The following is a 19,983-nucleotide window of genomic DNA, read 5'->3' as shown; positions in this document are numbered from 1 at the left end:
TCATTATTGGAGGGGAAAAAAAAATTAACGATAACGAATCTCACAGAATTGGCTTAAATGTTGAATCCATTTTGACCGATTTTTAGAAAGGACAGAATATCCAGTCACCAACGTGAAAATATGGGTCGCACGTGTTAATCTGTTCGTCTGTTGGTTCCCAGTCCCAGGACCACGGAGTCGGTCCAAGGCTGATGGATTAACCTTCTGCACTTGATGTGACCTTAGACTTTTACACGTGTCGCGGTTTGGTAAAAATTTAGTTTTGAAAAAAGAAATCTTCTGATGTTTAAAGACGGTTTAGAAGAATCCCAGGTAACAACAGGATTCTGAGGTTCAGCCGTGAAATTCCTCCATTTCCCAAAGATTTAAAATGAAAAAAAGAGCACAACGGTCGGCCACAGCTGCACTGCTGCAAACAAACAATTATATACTGTACAAACAACCGTTCTAATCTGCGGTTCCTCTGACGGCCAACGGGGGCTTTGTTTTTAAGAGTCCCTTCCACATCAGCTGCTGGAGAAATGGTGGTCCATCTATTGGATTAGTGAAGGGATTTCAGGGTGGTATTAATCTGAGAGGACAGCAGGCGACCCAGGCTAAGCTGAGCTGCCCTCACCCTCTCTCTCTCTCTCTCTCTCTCTGTCTCTCTCTCAGCCTGTGGCAGCCACGGATCACTGTCTCGCCTGCAGCAGGAACAGCAGCGTGGACTGAACCAGATTCTGTCGCCGACATGAACCTGTTCTGCTTTTCTCTGGTAGGAAACTCACTCTTTCTTCTTCCTGCCTAACAAGGGGATTTTTTTAAAACAGTGCAGGGAAGTACAGAGCTGAGATTTGCCCCGAGGACAGGGGGCAGCACCTGTGTTTACTAGTCTTTAGATCATTAACCTGCTGCTTTTACTGGCTGATCATTAATGATCACTTGGTGTTTTTACTTCTTTGTCACAAACCTGTGTCAAAAACTAGTTAAAGAGAGAGAGAGAGTGTGTGTGTGTGTGTGTGTCACAGCACCAACAGAAATATGTGACCTTGTTTCTGTGTTGTTGTTTGGAACAGACTTTTTAAAAAAATATATTTTTATTACCTTTACGCTTTACAAAAATCTTTTAGGGTTTTCACAGGAATAAATCAAAACACGAACCAAAAACACAGAAAAATAATTAATTAAATACATTTAAAAGTATGAATTTTTAAAGCTAATAACAAACAAACCAAAAATGGAACAGGTTAGTTAGAGTTTAGAAAATATGAAACAACATTATTGAAAATAAAAAGACTCCAGTCAACACCGGAAATGGAAACTGCACAAAAATTAGTGACCAAATTGCTTAAAATTAGAGAAAAATATTTTAAGTATTTTCCAAAATACTTAAAATATAAAATGTGTCTATAAAAAACCTTGAAGTAAAATATTTGCAATTTACTCATTTATACTTTGAAAAGGTCAAGAAGAAAGTCACAGGTTTGGAACTGGTGCTAACTTTTCAATCAAGTTGATGATAAATAAAAAAACGTTTAAAATAATCAAATTGTCTTTAAACGTTTTGTCAGAGGAGCAAGAGGAATTCTAATCTTGGCCTCATAAATCGATAAATCATAAATCTGGTTTTCATTCCGACATTCCACAGATAGGAGGAAATGGACGAGAGAAAATTCCCTGTTGTCTGAGCGTGAGCAACAATTTTTAATTTGAAACTTTTTAATTAAAAACCTGTGCAGCAGACGTCACAGCAGAATCTGTTGTTGACTGCGGTGACAAGTTCATCTTCCAAAACCCAGTAGTGGGCAGTGTTGTAACTAAATAACTCCGCCAGGCCACCCAATAATGAAAAGCCGATAACGCAATCACTGGGTTTCGTCAAATGACGTGTGACCTAAAAATTAGTTTTGGGGGAAAACGACTGTATGTGAAAGGAAACGCCACTAGATGGCAGAATTGCAGCTCATTTTGTTTTGTTTGTTTGTTTAACCTAAACCTTTTACGTCGTCACGCTGCAGGAACTCTGTGTTTTTATTTTAAAAAATGTTGCCACTTCACTGCAGCTAAAAGTCTTTAAATGTGTGTCTGCTCCAAGGAGGGATCCACAGACAGCCTGTATGAGGCAGTAAAGAGCTGCGGCGAGGACCCCCCCAGGCCGGTCCCCAGCCGCTCCTGCAGCCGCTCCTGCAGCCGCTCCTCGGCCCTCCTATTGGACAACAACACCAAGAGCAGAGGTTCTAGGAGATCGATATCAATGGTGAGAGAACCCACTGTCAGAACCGGCACCACTGACCCAACTGTCGAAGAAACATTTTTCTTTAAATACGAATTATTTAAAGAGAAACTATAAAATAAATAAAATTGTTACTTCCGTTGTTTTTCGTCAATTACGCGTTTGTAAATCTGTTTGTTTGTTTGTCTTCCCCTCCAGGAGATGCCTCAGACTCAGAGGAACAACTCTAGTAAAAAGAAAAGACGGTGAGCTCACGGGAAATGTAATACTGTACTACTGATACTGTAATATTACTGCAGTAGTACCTGCATATATTCATCCATGTATCTCTGTATTTCATCAGTTTTATTTACTTTAGAAATCAGATATTTAAAAAAGATCTCTTTATATTTCAGAACACATTTATCCAAATCTGCATCAGATAATGAAGCTCTGGGTGAGTACTTTCAATAAAACGATAATATTATTGTTTCAAACTTCTGGTCCGGGGAGCTCTTCTGGTCCGTGTCTATATGTCAATAATCATTTAATTTTGCCTGAAAATGCTTCAGTTGATCACTAAAAAAAAATCAAAAAGAAAAAAAAAATTGAATGGCTGTCACCGTCTTATCTGATGGACTGTTGTGTCTTCCACCTCAGACAACTCCTGCTGTAATCACACAGGCCTGCAGGGGGCCGCGAGCCGAGCAGACTTCGTCTACAGCAGCGGTCAAACGGGAGGTAAAGACGGAGCGGAACCGATCAGTCGGAGAACGGGGGCTTCCAACAAACACAACCATCATGGTCAGTTTGATATCCTGTCTTTACCTCCAGAGCCGAGGAAGTCCAAGCCCAGAGCAGACTCCAAACGAGGCAGAGGATTCCATCCCTCCAGCACCAAGAAGAAGGAGAAACCACCGTCCACCCAGGTCTGTTTTATATGATATTATATTATAATATTCTTGGCTGCACGGACACAACCATGTTTTTTCCTATTCTTCACCAGTGTGCCAACGTCAAAGGATCAACGGCAGAATCTAAACCTGCAGCCAAAAGAATCCAAAAGTCTGGAAATAAACACGCTGAGAAAAATGGGAAGGAAGGATCGAGGAAAAGTCACAAGTCCACAGTCAAGACAGGTGCGAGATTTTCCTAAGAAAAAAAAAATAAGAAAAAAATATACAGTATATGTCGCGGATAATATATACGTGAGCACCCCTAGTGGCGAAGTTTACCTGACTTTACAGATCACGTAGGCTTCAGTCACCAATTAATCCAACATGGCCGCCTCACAGCTCCAGATATAAATGTTTGATAAAATGAAGTCTTTGATTTGTTTTTATGAAAATAACAATTCAATATTTTTTTAGTGACTGGACAGCAGCTACATCACAAGGAATTTTTTTTTTTAATTTTGCCAAAATTAAAGTCTCATCTTAAATAATGTCTCTTTGATCATTTTTCGTTAAAACATTTTTTTTATCTTGTGTTTGTAAATGGTGCCTTAGTTGAAACAATATTTATCTCAATTTTTATTTTTTAACCCTGACCAACAATTTTTTCTTTTTTTAATCTTGTGTTTGTAAATGGTTTATTTTTTAACCCTGACCAACAATTTTTTTTTTCTGTCTCAGTGAACTCCCCGTGCCCCCCCCTGAGCCCATCCCTGGAGCCCAACTTCCTGGAAGTGCCTCACAGATCAGAAGTGAGATTCTCCACCCTGCCCACGCAGGAACACACAGCCTCCAGCCGCAGCGTGGACTCGGTCCACTTACCCGGCGGAGCCACGCCCACCCACACGTACCACCAGCGCTGGAGTAACCTCGGGGAGGGCAGCCCCTCCTGGGGCACCGTACAGCACACCTGCCGCAGACCGCTGACGGAATATCACCTGTACTCCCAAGACTTCAGCACGTCAACACCAGGTCACCGCGACCAGGTCCACCAGACCTGCACGGTGACCCGGTCCATCACTGAGGTGGATCTGTCAGAACCAAACGTAAGTCCTAACGCCACACTGATACAGTTCATGCTGTAGGGTAGCGGTTTTCAACCTTGGGGTCGCGACCCCACAAGGGGACATTTGGGATTAAAATGGGGTCGCCTAGAAATTGATATAAAAAAAATTGCTGTTAAAAATATTTTTTTAACTAATTATTATTCTTTTAAAATTTATGACTAAAAACACCAAATACACTCATTTTAATGAATATAAATTCAAATAAAATTCAGCATATAGAAATATCTGAACTGGTGCATCTTCCTTTGAGTACTTCATGTACTACTCTGTATTTGCAACATAGTAAAACAAACGTGATCACAAAGTTATTTGAGAAAACATTTCTGGGGGTTGCCAGAAATGAGTGATGTCAACATGAGGTCAGAAGCCAAAAAAAAGTTGCAACAGGATTTTCTAGTTTGAAGTTTGGGTTTTCCTGATACAAGTCCTGCTGCCCCTGCTGGCAAACAGTAGCACTGCAGCCACAGTGACACATTTCAAGGTGACTCATAAAAAGTGAGTGGAGTCTCTGAATGAATCACTTCTCGATCACGCGTGACCGAGTACGACGGGTTCAGAGGTCGTCTACTAATACCACACGACAGCAGAGCCGTGTGACCTCAGAGGTCGGGGCCTTGGCATGCACTGGACGGCAGCAGATATTACTGATACTGATTATTTAGTCAGAGATGACGGGGATGATCCAGAGATTAGAAGATCCTCAGTGATCCATAGTGTCATTGGTTCTTGGATAGAACTGTCATCTGAGTGAACGTGAAGAAGCCGTAAAACGTGTGGTCTGAGGTTAAAGGTTAAGACCCTCTTCCTGGTCCCTCATCACGACATGTAAGGCTAAAAAAAAAAAAAGCCGCTTTTTCCTTGTTCTCCTCTCAGAATGACGGCGTAGATTTCAGTCCTAATATGACTAAAAAAAATCTATTTTCTGCTAAATGACAACTTCTAAAGGAACAGTATGAGTGTGGGGTCAGAGGTCAGGTGACTTCTGTGAAGTCGAGTTTCTCGGACTGTACAGGTAGAAAAAGGCCCTGGAGCCGTAGATTAAAGGCTGTAATCAGGATTGACAGGATTTGACTGTTGATTGCTGGCGCTGGGATTAGTCAATGGAATTGTCAGTAGAATTCCCTTTTCAACATCAGCAGCAAATCCCTTCACGGAGAAGTCAAACATTCAGAGAGTTCAAATTCAAATTCAACAAATGTTTGACTTTTGAAAAAAAAAATACAGTGTTCCCTCTTTATATTGAGGTTCTTCTTTCGCTCCCTCATTTTGTTTTTTATATGGAAACTCCCATTTTGCGTTGGATCTCGGAACGCAACTACAGCGAAAGGAGAGGAGATCACTGTATTTGAACTTTAATAATCCCAGTTTGGGAAATTCCAGTGTTAACAGCAGATCCGTTGTTAACAGACTGCCCCCAGCAGGCAACAAGCATGTGGTTCATCTGGGAATCAAACCCAGAACTCTCTCTCTGCTCTCTGCTTCCGCTAACCGCATCGCTATAGAACAGACTAGCCAAAAAAAAAAAAAAGACAACCAAAAAAACAAAAAAACAAATCAAACAACAGACAGAGTTCAGTGTGAAGTGAGTTGAACAGGAACGTTTTGCGACATAACAAAGTTGCCACTTTCAGCTGTTGCTGTCAAACATCAGCACTTCCTCAAAGCCACTGGGCCCAGATGTAGAAACACACGAACTGCAAAGATTTCTCCAGCAACTTCCACCAAAACAAACATGTTCCCTGCTGTGAAATAATTGAATTTCTGACGCAGGTACATTTAAATATTCATCTCCTGTTTGTATGTTTTTTTATATATATATTTTCGACGATCAAATGTCTGTGGGTTTTACCGAAACTCTTTGTGACTCACGTCAGCGGTTTTTAAAACTGAGTTGTTTTAATTTACACATCGGTTCCACAACCTTCACCAAGGCCATAAAAATAAAAGAGAAAAACAAACCCCCAAACCCACAGATGTTACCCACGTTTGGAGGTGTTTGCTGCACATTCGATTCCTGGAAAGGAATATTGACGTCTCAGTAGAAGAGGCTTCAAAAATGCAAACTTAAGCATTTTTTTTTCCCCCTTCAAAATAGCAGAGCCACAAGGCGCTCAGTGACAATTGCCTCATATCCTGTTTGATGAGGGGAAGTAACAACACGGTCAGGACATTAGACTAGCAGCTGGAGTGTTAGTTAACGCCTCACTGTCAGAGGAGACCGGTAAAGAAACAAGAAGAGTCCGGACGGAAATTTAATCAAAAGATTTTTTTTTAAATAATCAAAAATGTTAAACAGAGCAGCATCCAATGCCTCAGGGAAAGTAAAGAGCAAACCAAAGGTAGGTAATTGTATGTATAGTTATATATATATATATATATATATATATATACATATATATATATATATATATAAATGAAATCAATCCAGCTGAGGACTGTCTACTTTCAGGATGTTGTTTTTATTTTAGTTTCCCTTTGTGGAGATGATGGTCGGGGGTTTGGGAGCGATTATATTGAATTTACATGAAAGAAAAATATGAAGGGGGAGAAGAGGAGGTTTTTTGTTTCTCCACTTTACTCTATTGATTTTTTTTTTTTTTTTAGAGGTTTTTTGTTTCTCCACTTTTCTCTATTGATTTTTTTTTTTACATAACTGCTGGTATTAGTGCAGTTCTCTCTATCACTGATCATTTCCCTGGATGTGTTGTAACTAGGGATGTCCGATAATATCGGCCGGTCGATATTATCGGACACGCCTAGCTGTAGCCATGCTGTAACTAACGGTGACCGTTGTCTCTTTGTTCCGTTCGGCCCACAGCGCTCCACCAGCTTCGGCAGGTTCGAAGGCCTGAGACACCAGTCGACACAGGACCGACACAAACCGGAGGACAACGGCACGAATGTGGTGAGTAGATTTTATTTTATATTTATTATTTCACTTTTCATTTTTCTCACTCATTATCACAAGAACTGGTACGGACGATAAGTTCTCTGCTTTGTATTGACTTTTATACAAACAGCTCACGGAAGACTGCGAAAGTTCCGACGCGAACAACAAATCTTCAGCGCTCGGGAAGAAGATGAAGGCGATCTCTCTGACCATGTGCAGGAAAATGGGAAAGAAGCAGGCGAAGTCCATGTCAGAAGAGACGGTGAGTGGCGAGGACACGGACACGGACACGGACACCGTCGGTTACCGCGGTTCGGTGATTCTCATCACAGAGTCCGCGACCTACTTTGTTTTTCTGCGGAGTCTAATCTGTTGCATCACTCACGAACCACATCCTCACTCTGCAGCTGTAGCAGGGGAAAACCTAAATTAAAATGTCACCAACACAGGAAACTTCAAAATTTGCAAAATCGTCTATTATTGAAACGGAGATAACGGTCGTTGTTTACATATCGATGAAGCTCCTGCTGCACCTGCGTTTCACGTCACCTGACGTTTCTATTTATGATCCATTCGTTCACACTTTCTCCATTGAACAGCTGAGCAACAGCCGATAATCTGAGACACGACTTTATATACAATACAGCAAATGTAACAAAATTGCAAAGAAATGTTCATGACGTCTTGTTTTTTGTTTTTTTAACTTCCTGTTTGGAACGACTGATGAAACAGACAAAGACGCCGAGGTACAGACGGAGAACAACCCCCCCACTGAGACAAAGACCGCAAAGACCAGTAACTCTCTGGAAAGTGTGTTCAGCGGACAGAGCACCTCCAGTGAGTGGAACATCAGAACATCAGAACATCAGACAACAGCAGGACCTCGTGACGACGTCCTGTTAAATGCTATCGTATATCGCCTCGACCGCTCGCGATATGCGACAAACCGCGAAGTAGAGGCGCGATATTTACGCATATATTAACCCTTTACGAACCTTTTAGGAGGCATCGTACGGCATGAAATATGGCAAAAACTTTCACAAATCTCCTTTTACTCGTACATACAGGTTATTTCTTGCAATATACTGTGTTACAAAATGTCTTTAATTTATTATTTTACTCGTAGGTTATTGCTTGCTATATCCTGTGTTACAAAATGTCTTTAATTTATTTTATTTACTATTTTTTTAGGCTGGAAAATGCTTATTTTATCACGTAAATAATGCAAAAAATTGGAATCGCAAAAACCTGTGATAGAGCAAACATCGGCTAAACAAATACTAAACGAACATCAGGCACAAATGTACCAAAAGTTTACCACAAAAAAAAAAGTAACAAAAAGAAAAAGCGGATTTGCTTTCCTTGAGTTTTCCTTTTAGGACCTTTGGGTCCTGTAGCCGTGAACTCACTGTACTGTGTTGTGTGTCTACGGTGCAGGCGGTGTGACCAGTGAGTCCCTCGGTTCCGGTCAGAAAGACACGGTGAGGCAAGAGGAGGTCACGTCCTACCAGGGACAGTTCTGTGGACGAGCTCGTGTCCACACGGACTTCGTCCCCAGTCCGTACGACACAGACTCTCTGAAACTGAAGGTAAACATTATGATCTCCGCCTTCTTGGAAACGTGACGACGGTTTATTCTGTCACACAGTCGGGAACGAGAAAAGCATCGAAACCTTGTTCGCTTTCTTATTGTGACCCCAGGTGGGAGACATCATCAACATCATCAGCAAACCTCCGATGGGCATCTGGACCGGCATGTTGAACGACAAAGTTGGAAACTTCAAGTTCATCTATGTGAAAGTTCTAGTGGAGACGGAGACGGAGTTGGAGGAGGAGACGACAGAGGGAGAAAAGGCTCCGGTCATCAGGCAGCAGAGACTGTGCAGAAGACCGCGCCCCAAAACGCTGCTGGAGCTGCTGGAGCGACTGAAGCTGGAGGTGAGTCTGCTCCTTAACACAGGGGTTCCCAACCCCAGGTCCGGGAACCGGTGCCGGTCCGTAGGTCATCTGGTACCAGGCCGCAGTGAAAAACCATCGACTTCAGTTTTACTAATTGACTTAATTCTAAAAGAATCTAATCATATCCCGCGGTAACGGCTGATACCGTTTTTGGTACAGAAAAGGTTGGGAACCTCTGCTTTAACACACTCCACACAAACCTACACTGAACGGGGGGTGAAACACCCGCTGCCACCCATGTGGAACAAACTGCAGTGATTATTTTGCCCTGGTTTTGCAGGAGTACGCCTCCGCTTTGCTGCTCAACGGCTACCAGACGGTGGACGACCTGAAGCACCTGCAGGAGAAACACCTGATCGAGCTGAACGTCACCGACCCCGAGCACCGACAGAGGCTGCTGGCTGCTGCCGATTGCCACTACACGGAAGGTCAGGACCCCCGCATACAGCCCTGCAGGGGGCGCCATCAATGTACACCTAATGAGAAAAATGTTTTTTGTTTTTTTTTTATGTTCCATGTCGGTAGGACAACTTTCTGTGTTTTACATGAATTTCTTAAAAAACAGAAGTTAGTTTCTTACTCTTGGCTGGTGATGCCCCCCTCTCCCCCCGGCTTTACTGCCCTCTTCCTGATTTTAACAACAGTTGCATCACTGTGCCCTCCACTCCAGCTTTGTGCAAAACAAATGGAAAACTTAAAAAAAAAAAAAATGTGCAGAGGGCAGAATGCTGCAGAGAAACACGCCACCATACACCTCTAGTCGTCAAATTATATTTAATGCAAATATTTCATTTTGTATAATTAATTCATGTGCTGTCGTTTTTTTTCCTTAATTAAAAAGACGACAGATGGTTAAATTAGTTTAAAAAAAAAAAAGTTTCCACGTTAAACCACCAGCATGGTGAAGCTGGGGCAATTGTACCAACCTGAGGAGAAAAACACCGTGCACTGCACTGTGAGAGGCTTATCAGTGATTTCCTGTTACTCAGATAGAAAGTGCTTAAGAGGGCAGACGTTGTTCCAGTAATCCGATGTCTTGCAGCAGAAGGCTGATTACACTGCAATGAAAGCAAAACTACTTTATGGTACGCAAACAAAAAAAAAATCTGAGCTGACAGGATCATTTTTGTTTGGTCTGTCATCAAGAGATTCTGAGAATTTAAGATCTTTTTTTTTTGTGACAGTTTGACCAAACAGATGGCTGGGCCACAGTGTGATCCCATCAAGCCTGACATTAATTTAATCAAGCACCACTGAATTTCGTTAGTGCTTTGGCAGCACAGGCATGAGGATTAGCGGCCTCTGTGGGGCATTAATAATAAAGAGAGGTGTGTGTCAAAACAGAATCTAATACAAGACGCGGAGGATGAGATTAAAATGGGATATTTTTGCCTTTAGAACAGAGTTAGTTTGAAGTACAAAATACTGTGCGCCCCCCTTTATGACGCAGACGCGAATATAAACATAAACACAAATAAATGCCAGTTGTCTTTCAAAGTATTATTGTTGGACACTTCAAGTACCAAAAAACAAACGAACATTTTAGTTTATTTCTTATGTGAAGAAGTACCAAAAAACATTTTAGTTTATTTCTTATGTGAAGACAATGAGAAAAATGGACGTCTAAGAAAATCAGTCCGAGAAAATTCATACATGAAATAATCATGGTCGTGTTTCCTCTATTTTCTTGCAGCAGTAGTCATTCTAACAATTCCTCCCTTTCCCTCCCATGGAAGTGAGCTAATTTATATGTTGTCCTGCATCTGTCGGTCACCATTTCTTTACTCCCCTGAATTTCTTTGGCGCCCCCCAGGGGAGGCCTTGCATCACTTAAATAACCCACTGCTTCAGGAGATACTTGAATTTACCAAGAAAAAAAAAATCCAACAATCATCTTCCGTTCGCATTAAGTTAGTCTTACACAGTGATCAGAAACTTGAATGATGACGATGATGATGATGATGTGGTTTGTGTGGTTTTAGGTGAAGAAGTCAGAGACACAGAGGAGGATAAATCATCCGACAGTCAACGGGGAGAAGACAGCGACTGTCCCCGAGACTCGGGCTGCTTCATTCCCTCTGAATGTTCAGACGGCAAAGACGACACAGAGCAGCTCACAGACGTCGCTGAATCCTAATCTGTACTTTCATCCAACAAATATGTCGACATTTGGAACTCATGGTTAAATGGACTGATAACTCAACGCAGTAAACACATTTTTATTAACTGTTTTCTGATACTGTTATTTATTGAGAACAAAATCCTTCATTGCAAATCCATACTGTGACTATTTTAATCACAGCTGGGACAAATATCCTGTCATTACGAGTGTTTACAAAAGTATGTGGAACTCAAAGGTATTTCTTCTTTGTTGTTTTGTTTTTTTTTAAAGGGAAATGTCTGGTTTTGCAAATACATAATCAATTATTGCTTATAACATGTTTTGTACAAAAAAAACTTGCACATAATTTGTTACAACTTTGTCTGTTTGTATGTGTATGTAACATCTGTTTCTTGCACATCATTTGTTACAACTTTGTTTGTATGTGTATGTAACATCTGTTTAATGGGTTCTTGTAAATACATTTAATAAATATTTTATCAGTTGAATTTTTTTCCCACTTATTGTGATAATACTAGTTAATGCAAAGTTGAACAAAATTAAATAAATAAATAACACAAATAATCTTAGTCATGTTAAATTCATTTTAATCTTTTATACATATATTTTATTGACTCTAATTTTAGGTCATTTTTTCACTTTTTCCTTCCGTTTTTTTCTCCTTTTCTACGTATTTGACTATTTCCACTCTAAACTACGCACATCAAAATACAACAAAAAACCGAATAATTATTTTAAATAATAATTGTCGAAGGTGTCTCGAAGAAAACTGTCCAAAAAACAAAAATATATGTTTTTATATCACTCATATTTCCAAATATTTCACCTAAAAAAAGCGAGTCAACAAACGTATGCATCATTAATTGGACCGCAATGCCTTTCTCTGATTGGCTGTGAATAAGGAAACGTGTCGAAACCGTTTCTTACGCGACTTCACGCTAGCGCTTATGGGAAAACGAGTACAAAACCATGGCCTTTCTTTTTTATTGTGGGCTCTAATGTTGTAAAGTAAACTACATTACCCAGTATTCATAGGGTGTTGCGTTCAGCGTTGACGTGTGTTTTGTTGGTACTCTGTAAAATTCCCGTGTCGCATCACTTTACTGTAAAATCGCCACAAATGCCACCATTTTACTGACAAATTGTGAAATAGAAACGTTTTTCTGACGTCGCGTCAGTTTGCGGCGATGGGCGGTGAAGTAACAACGTTTGGTAAGTAAAGAAATCGTTAATAGCCGGTTTTAATGTTAACTCTGTGGTTCCGTCCGCCTGACTGTGGTCTTACCGGGTTCTCAGGCTCCTTCATCCTGGTCCTGTTCTTGGCTGGATACCTGGGTCAGCAGTATCTACCTCCTCCAAAACCCAAAGTGATCGGCCTGGACCTGGGCACCACATTCTGCTCGGTGGGCGTCTTTCACTCGAGCAGTGGCGTGGTGGAGGTGATCGCCGACGAACATGGGAGGAAGAGCATCCCCAGCGCGGTCTCCTTCACCTCAACCGAGGTGCTTTCCGGACACGAGGCCGTGGAGCTGGCCGACACCAACCCGCAAAACACCATCTACGACGCCAAGAGGTTCATCGGGAAGGTGTTTGATCCGGAAGTGATGCAGCAGGAGAGTGCCCGTTACCCGTTCAAGGTGAGTTGGAGCAGCGTTTCTGTTGTGAGCTGAGGGCCCGCTGCTTCACCGTCCTGTCATTGGAGAGACACTGATCAAAACATTAGAAAAAGTTCCACCGTCCTGTCACTGGAGAGACACACTGATCAAAACATTAGAAAAAAAATCTAAGTTTTTTTTTTATTAAATAAAAAAGTAATATTTGTTTATACTGTTTTTACAGTACATTTTATTGGACCTCAAGAGTGAAATTAAATCGTTGTAGTCAGATGTATAACAACTACCTCCAACTTTTTTTGGAAGATAATGTTGCGTTTAAATGGCCAGACAATGACAATGGTCTTATTTCCATGCTCCTGTTTTATCTGGAATGACTCCATAAATGTTTGGAGTGTTTTCATTTAGTCTAAATGTCTAATTATCCCTAAAAATCTGACTATAATCCGACTTTTCCAACGTTGCCTTCTCTTCTGTTTTTCTGTCTTTCTGACCAGGTGATCAGCAACAACGGCAGTGCTGAGTTTCTGATCACGACAAACCGGACCTTCGCCGTGAGCCCGGAGTTCATCAGTTCCAGGCTGCTGTTGAAAATGAAGAAGATGGCCGAGCGACAGCTGGGTGTACCCATTCACAAAGCCGTCATCTCTGTGCCTGCGGAGTTTGACGAGAGGCAGAGGAACTACACCGTCAGAGCTGCCCACCTGGCCGGTCGGTTTTACTCATTAATGTTTACTAACGGAACCAAAGGTCCCGTGTTCTGGGGCTAAAGTTCCAGTGTTCCTGTTCACAGGCCTGGAGATCCTGCGTGTGATCAATGAGCCCACGGCCGCTGCCATGGCCTACGGTCTCCACAAGGTGGACGTCTTCAACGTGCTGGTGGTGGACCTGGGGGGAGGGACTCTGGACGTGTCTTTGCTGAACAAACAGGGGGGCATGTTTCTCACCAGAGCCATGGCAGGTCAGTGACCCCCGGGGTATCGGTGATGGGGCAAATGTTGTACGTCAGAAAACAAAAATCTCAAACAGGATCTCCCTGTTTGAGACTTTAAACCATTAACATTTTAATCTGATTATTCACAGAGCAGCAGCGGTTAATCAAACATGCTTGATAATAGTAGTTAATTATTTATCCTAATTACACAGATTCACTTAAGTGGTTAACACAGGTGTTTCAAAGCGGGCAAAAATTAAACACTGGGACAAAGTCACGGCCCAAACTTAATATTTATTGAAAATTGACTGGAATTGTTCATGTTTTCTCTTCTCTCCAGATCCGTAATGTAGATTTTTTAAAATGTTTTTAAATGTAGAAACAAACTTTTTGCGTGATGATTTTTGAGTATGATCTCAAATATAATCACGCTGTGTGCCAGATTTGGCCCCCGGGCCTCAGTTTGACACTTTAATTTCGACAGCCCTACTGTTCCTCACAGTATTTTTGGTGAATTTAAATGGTGTATCTGATCTGTTGTGCAGGAAACAACCAGCTGGGGGGGCAAGACTTCACCCAGAGGTTACTGCAGTACACCACGGAGCGGGTGAGGCAGGAGTTCGGTGTGGCGCCGACTGTCAAAGAGGACATCCAACGTCTCCGACAGGCGGTGGAGGCCGCGAAGATCAACCTGACCGTCCAAACCAGCGTCACGATCTCGGTCCCTCTGCATCTCCACACCAGCGAAGAAGATCCCGGCGCTCCCGCTGCGGTTCTTTTCCGAACCGAGATCGGCCGGGAGCTGTTTGAGGATTTGAACCGAGATCTTTTCCAGAAGATTCTGGCTCCCATTGAGACCGTGCTCGACGAGGGCCACCTGAAGAAAGAGGACGTGGATGAGATCGTTCTGGTGGGCGGCTCCACCAGGATCCCACGGATCAGGAAGCTGATCAGCGAGTACTTTGGGAAAGAGCCGAACACGTCCGTGGACCCCGACCTGGCCGTGGTCACGGGCGTGGCCATACAGGCCGGAATCATGGGCGGCTCCTGGCCGCTGCAAGTGAGTGCCATAGAAATCCCCAACAGACACCTGCGCAAGACGAACTTCATCTGAACTCTGAGTGGTTTCTTCACATGGACCCACGACTCCGTTTTCTCACTCACGGAGTTGAACATCGTTCTACGGCCGACGTGTCGACCGTCGCCATTAAAATGTACAAACGCTTCCTGTGCTTTTTTTTTGTTTTGTTTTTAGAGGAGCAGCGTCGACGTTCGTCTTTGACAGGAAGTGACCAATTAGAGCTGCCAAAGTCACCAGTCGTTTCGCTGCTGCAGAACAACAGTGAGGAAAAAAGTCTTTTAGTCGAGTCTTTTAAAGGGACATTCACACAATGTCTCAGAGTCAGGGACCAACCACTGGTTTAACAGACGACAGACTGGTCCGTACGTTCTGTGCTATTTATTTATTTTTATTTTTTGTAGGTTATTTAAGTAATTCTCTGTACTGTCAAACTGCCAGTCAGTTATTTGGACACAAACGTGTTGGTCCAGGTCACTGGAATAATTTATATTTTCACTGGAATTATTTCTAAAGATGTTGATACATACAGGTATACATATATATATTTGTATGTGTATATATATATACAGTATGTATATTAATATACAGTATATATTTGTATATATGTATATATATTTGTATATATGTATATATATGTATTTGTATATACAGTATGTATATATATGCATATACATATATGTATATATACATATACGTATATGTATGTGTATGTATATATATACACACACATATTTTAACATTTTACAATACTTAACGCGGTTCCATCTTAACATCAGGTTATTTTTGGAACACTTTTTGACAGTCATGCATTATGAGTAATTGTGTCTGTCTGTTGCGTCATATCTGGCAGCTGAAAGACGAAGAAGGAAGTCGTTTTAAGAACTGGAAAAGAAGCCACTTTGGTTTCTTAGCACTCGAACCAACTATGTGTCAGGATCTGATCACAACATTTTAGAGTTGATTGTCCTGTTCAACTGAATTCCTCAGATCATCAACACACGGTAGAGAGAAATGAAGCATTTATACACCCTGCTGCTGCTGTTGCCACTGCTGCCACTGGGGGCAGAGAAGGTCAGCGGTGGTCGCCCCCCCACCTCAGAAGGACCAAAGCTCTGTGTTACAGTGCAGTACAGTATGAAGTGTGTCGTTACACTGGTCGTCTTGTATGAAGTGTGTCGTTACACTGGTCGTTTCCTCACAGCTGTCCTAAAACATCAGCACTTTAAAAAAAACAACAAAATCCTGAACTGTAAGATTTTTCATCTCTGAAATACGAATACGAGTGTCAAAGATTTTCATTTACATTCCTGTGGTTTCATTTTTTATTTTTGTTCATGAGTCTAATGCAGTCTGGTGAAGCTGTGTGTGATGTCAGGATTCAGATAAGAAAAGAAAAAAATATTTATTTTATTAACTGCAGGTTTTATTCATTCATGTTTTATCATCCCATGCTTAAAAATGCAGAGTGAAGTTGTGATGTACAATTAAAAAAAAAGAAAAAAAAAGCATTTCTTAATAAATGAGCTTCCTGCAAACAAACGGTTTGTCTGTTCTGTGGCTCACGTCTCTGACCACGGTGTACGAGAGAAATCAACAAAACACTTCTGACAGAGAGAGAGAAATGGTTAACCAATAAATACGCTTCAAACATAAAAAAAAAAAAAAAAAAAGTTCAACTTAAAAAATCTACAGCAGACTGATTGAACTTGTACTGGAAGATAATTCTTTTCCAACACAAGATGCAACGAGTCACTGCAGAGTGGAAGTTTGAAAATATTGCAGCGTTGTCCCCGGATTCATCTTACAGCTCGATTTTCACATTCACGACCGACTTTGTACAATTTACAGTATTCACACCCACAGACTGGACCATGACCCACAGACTGGACCATGAGCCACAGATTGGTCTCTGTCCCACAGACTGGACCATGACCCACAGACTGGACTCTTTAGCCCAGGCCTCTCACCTCTAGTGTACAGTTAAACACAGCAGCGCACACACAGAAACTCAAAGTCAAACCACACTGTTGTTAAAAACTAAACCGTCACGTGACCGTATTCATCCTCCGACCAAACCAGTTCCACCAGTGCAGCGTGTTGAACTGCAGTAGCACAGGTTCACAGCTGTGACATGCACTATGGCAGTGAATCCAAAAAAGGAGGGCTGCCGCCCCCTGGTGGACGATAGAGGTACTGTAGGTGACAGGGGTGTCAATCACATTTCAGTTTAAATTTGTTAGTTTACTAATCAATTACTCACTAACCTATTGACACTGTGTGTGTGTCAACAACCTATTTACACTGTTTCACATCTTTTGAAATGTTTTAGGAAATATTTGACGTTGTTCCCAGAGTTCATGGCTTTGCGGTAATCTGACACATCACGCGGAAAAACGGCAGGATTTCTGTAAACCGCTCATTTTGTCGCCTCCTCTTTTAAAAAAATTGATCGACAGCAGCGGAGTGCTGACAGACGGCAGGAGTGCTAGTTAAGTAGTAGTTAAACGTTAGTCACATCTTTAAATAAACCTCCTATTAAAACTCTGTGAAACAAACAATAAAAAAAAAACAATCTGCTAAAAATACTTCCCCAAAAACAACAAACACACAAAAAAAAGATATTTACAGAATGTACACAAGCCACCTAGTGGTAGTTCTCTGCATCAGACGCATCAGTTTGAGTTCATCAGCATAGGAATGATGTGAAGGCAAGATCGGTCGTTCTCACGCTGGCTCGGTGCCGCTCACTGACCTACGCCCTGAGTGTTGTAGTAGTCGTAGCTGTTATCTGTGTACAGCTCTTCAGCGCTGTCCAGTCCGTTCCCCATTTCTGCAAAAAAAAACCAAAAAAAACCAGGTCAGTACTAGAATATAACACGGCTTCGTGAAGGCAGTTGAACATTATCTTAATGGAACCAACAGGAAATGAATTCAAAATGACGACAAAGGAAAACTGAAAATGTAGAGAAGGTTTAAGACTTTCTGTTCACTGATGTTCACAGTCACAGTGTTGTTATTTTATCAAATCCTCCATGAAGGGTGGAGTCAGCGTGGGTGGACGCTGGGACTGGGCCTCAACGCTGCTCCGTAAATAAATATAATAAAGAGTGAAGAGCGTAAAATCATGATGTCAGTGAAGTGACTCACCTTTCACCGCCCCCGGAAAAACATGGAGTCAAGACAGACAGTGGTGTCTATAAACTCCGACAAACACAACGCCGTCTTCAGGGGAGGGGAAAGTCAGGGATGCGAGGGATGGATGGATGGATGGATGGATGGATGGATGGGGGAGGGGGAGGAAAAGAACAGAGGGACGCCAGGATGCGAGGGGAGTGACGGATGAACGGAATCAGAGGAAGAAGTCAATACAGAAGAGGTTGGATGCACATCACACGTGAACGATGCAGGAGGTCACTGTGGCTGACCTTTGACATGGAAGAGAACGGAGAAGAGGAGTAGGAACAGGAGAACATTCAGGAGGTCAAACTGATGCATGCTGGGTAGCAGGGACATGCTAGTGGGTCACCTGACACTCGAAAACCATTAAATACTTATTTATGCCAAAAAAAACAAAACAAAAAATTGGAAAATTAAATTCTGAGTGCAGGTGCCCGAAGATACGAGCCAATCACACGACAGAAACTCACGGATTGGTCAGCACGTCTCACCTGAAAAGATGAGTTTCTCCTTCATGACGCTCATGTCTCGACTGGGCCGTCGGACCGCAGCACTCAGCATAATCTGCTCCGGGTGATAGCGGTGCATTCCGCTCATACGATACCTGCGAGGTCAAAGGTCACATTTTTAAAAAAAATTTAAAAAAAGGCACACAAAAAACCCACTAACAGTGTTTAAGCATTAAAATATATAAACATAAAATAATTTGGTGGAGGTTTGTCAAAATCATCTCCCACACATTCATAAAGTATTTGGTAAATAACGTTTTTTTTTCTTTAAATGCTAAAAATCCAATTATTGAATTTGTTTAAATGTTTGTTTAAAAATGTGTTGCTTTTTTTTTTTAAATGTTTGTTTTAAAAATGTGTTTTAAATTATAATCAGGTCGTTATTAATTAAAACTGTTTATTGTTTTTTTTTTTTTCATCTGTCAGTTCTAGGGTTGTTTACTGGTCTGACACGAACCCAAAGGTATTTTAAGTTCGGGGTCAAATGTACACGTTTTCACCACAGTCTGCGTAAATAACAACACTGGAGTTTGGATTAAATTCACAAATGCATTATTGTGATTAACACATTCACTTGGATCAGCGTTAATTACAATAATTACAGCCTTTTCTGTTAATTAACAACTACTACAGTGATTGGCCGACCCCCTGAGTAAAGAACAGATCAGTGGTGTATGATTGTGTGTGTGAGTGTTTATATTAATGATGATTGATCAAAGAACTGAACCCACTACTGAAAGAACACTGCGTTCTGTTCTGTTCTCTCAACCGACCCAGTTAATCAACAATCTTCCTCTGCGATCACACCCTCTCGCTGCTTAAGTTTGGATTTATCTTTGTGGTGTTAATGCTCGCGGCTAGCCGCCGGGCCGCGATTTAATTAAGGTAACTTCAGAGGATTAGTCAGAGCGAGCGACAGACGGACGGACGCGTTCAGGGACAGGAATGCAAACGAGCGTCGAGGCTTTAGTTCATCAGGGTCAAATGAGAGCCGGCGCTGATGCACTTCCCCTGATTAAAGCACGTCCGTCCATCAGTCAGACCAACGACCACGGTGTTTTAAACTAATGAGATGGAAAAAAAGAAATTTGTCGATCTTGCTGTAAATACTTTGTGCTGCGTGGGTGAATACGCTGTTAATGAAATTCAACACAGCAATAGCTGTGTGTGAGACAGACAGTAGGAAGAAGAAGAAGAAGAAAGAGGAAAGTTAAGTGAGGAGAAAAAAAAATCTGATGGTGTTCGGTTTCTTCATTAAGAACAAAAAAAAAACAAAATTGAAATCTGTGACAACATCTAACTTCAGTAGACCAGACAGAGGACAGGATGAAACGGTAGAAGAGTTTGGGTCAGAGGAGGCGACCCAGTTACCTGATCATGTGATAGCTGAGAGAGGATGCCAGAGGAATGCAGCAGAGGAAGAGGAGAGCATGCACATCAGGCAGAGGAGAGAGGACGAGGATGGAGGAGAAAAAAGGAGGAAAAAA

At 41.8% G+C, this 19,983-nt stretch overlaps 4 protein-coding genes across 8 annotated transcripts in view; 3 read left to right on the top strand and 1 right to left on the bottom strand.

Annotated features, from left to right (window-relative positions):
- Positions 1–631: 631 nt before the first annotated feature.
- On the top strand, positions 632–4,244 carry LOC112486967 (uncharacterized). 2 transcript variants are annotated; one of them, XM_025055206.1, is made up of 8 exons: positions 633–754; positions 2,075–2,236; positions 2,411–2,457; positions 2,608–2,648; positions 2,852–2,932; positions 3,026–3,120; positions 3,198–3,330; positions 3,826–4,244. In XM_025055206.1, the coding sequence occupies exons 1-8, from the start codon at positions 731–733 to the stop codon at positions 4,227–4,229; spliced, it is 987 nt and encodes a 328-aa protein (XP_024910974.1). In that variant the 5' UTR covers positions 633–730; the 3' UTR covers positions 4,230–4,244. The 2 variants fall into 2 exon arrangements, with proteins under 2 accessions (XP_024910973.1, XP_024910974.1); XM_025055205.1 differs by having other exon boundaries at positions 632–754; positions 2,852–3,120.
- A 2,124-nt stretch (positions 4,245–6,368) lies between these two features.
- samsn1a (SAM domain, SH3 domain and nuclear localisation signals 1a) lies at positions 6,369–11,571 on the top strand. Its single transcript, XM_025055204.1, has 8 exons — positions 6,369–6,550; positions 7,030–7,116; positions 7,232–7,360; positions 7,818–7,938; positions 8,539–8,690; positions 8,803–9,039; positions 9,341–9,488; positions 11,043–11,571. Exons 1-8 carry the CDS (start codon positions 6,497–6,499, stop codon positions 11,195–11,197), a joined length of 1,083 nt encoding a protein of 360 aa, XP_024910972.1. The 5' UTR covers positions 6,369–6,496; the 3' UTR covers positions 11,198–11,571.
- Positions 11,572–11,798: 227 nt separating this feature from the next.
- Positions 11,799–15,368, top strand: hspa13 (heat shock protein 70 family, member 13). Its single transcript, XM_008308540.3, has 5 exons — positions 11,799–12,394; positions 12,479–12,819; positions 13,293–13,506; positions 13,589–13,756; positions 14,275–15,368. The coding sequence occupies exons 1-5, from the start codon at positions 12,370–12,372 to the stop codon at positions 14,841–14,843; spliced, it is 1,317 nt and encodes a 438-aa protein (XP_008306762.1). The 5' UTR covers positions 11,799–12,369; the 3' UTR covers positions 14,844–15,368.
- An 843-nt stretch (positions 15,369–16,211) lies between these two features.
- Positions 16,212–19,983, bottom strand: part of gdpd5b (glycerophosphodiester phosphodiesterase domain containing 5b) — a 27,780-nt gene continuing 24,008 nt past the window's right edge. For 2 of the 4 annotated variants that reach the window (XR_001759976.2, XR_003049605.1), the window contains 3 exons: positions 18,479–18,591; positions 17,958–18,235; positions 16,212–17,640 (listed from right to left, as the gene is read on the bottom strand). Coding sequence is in view for 2 of the 4 variants with exons in the window: in XM_017032017.2 (XP_016887506.1) it covers positions 17,555–17,640; positions 18,479–18,591 (199 nt within the window). In the remaining 2 variants the exon portion in view is untranslated. The remainder of the gene's footprint in view (positions 17,641–17,957; positions 18,236–18,478; positions 18,592–19,983) is intronic. The other 2 variants (XM_017032017.2, XM_008308544.3) reach the window with 2 other exon arrangements.

Source organism: Cynoglossus semilaevis, chromosome 4, assembly GCF_000523025.1.
Source record: "Cynoglossus semilaevis isolate Cse_v1.0 chromosome 4, Cse_v1.0, whole genome shotgun sequence".
Classification (NCBI taxonomy): domain Eukaryota; kingdom Metazoa; phylum Chordata; class Actinopteri; order Pleuronectiformes; family Cynoglossidae; genus Cynoglossus; species Cynoglossus semilaevis.
Note: the sequence above shows the minus strand (reverse complement) of the source record. Positions and strands in the feature narration are given on the sequence as shown.

Excerpts from the sequence above, each read along its gene's own strand:
- LOC112486967 (XM_025055205.1), top strand. The coding sequence starts at position 731 with ATGAACCTGTTCTGCTTTTCTCTG. Across the intron at positions 2,649-2,851 it reads ATCAGATAATGAAGCTCTGG|ACAACTCCTGCTGTAATCAC; the intron begins GTGAGTACTTTC and ends CTTCCACCTCAG. Across the intron at positions 3,121-3,197 it reads AGAAACCACCGTCCACCCAG|TGTGCCAACGTCAAAGGATC; the intron begins GTCTGTTTTATA and ends ATTCTTCACCAG.
- samsn1a (XM_025055204.1), top strand. The coding sequence starts at position 6,497 with ATGTTAAACAGAGCAGCATCCAATGCCTCAGGGAAAGTAAAGAGCAAA. Across the intron at positions 7,939-8,538 it reads CAGCGGACAGAGCACCTCCA|GCGGTGTGACCAGTGAGTCC; the intron begins GTGAGTGGAACA and ends TCTACGGTGCAG. Across the intron at positions 9,040-9,340 it reads TGGAGCGACTGAAGCTGGAG|GAGTACGCCTCCGCTTTGCT; the intron begins GTGAGTCTGCTC and ends CTGGTTTTGCAG.
- hspa13 (XM_008308540.3), top strand. The coding sequence starts at position 12,370 with ATGGGCGGTGAAGTAACAACGTTTG. Across the intron at positions 13,507-13,588 it reads CAGAGCTGCCCACCTGGCCG|GCCTGGAGATCCTGCGTGTG; the intron begins GTCGGTTTTACT and ends TCCTGTTCACAG. Across the intron at positions 13,757-14,274 it reads TCTCACCAGAGCCATGGCAG|GAAACAACCAGCTGGGGGGG; the intron begins GTCAGTGACCCC and ends TCTGTTGTGCAG.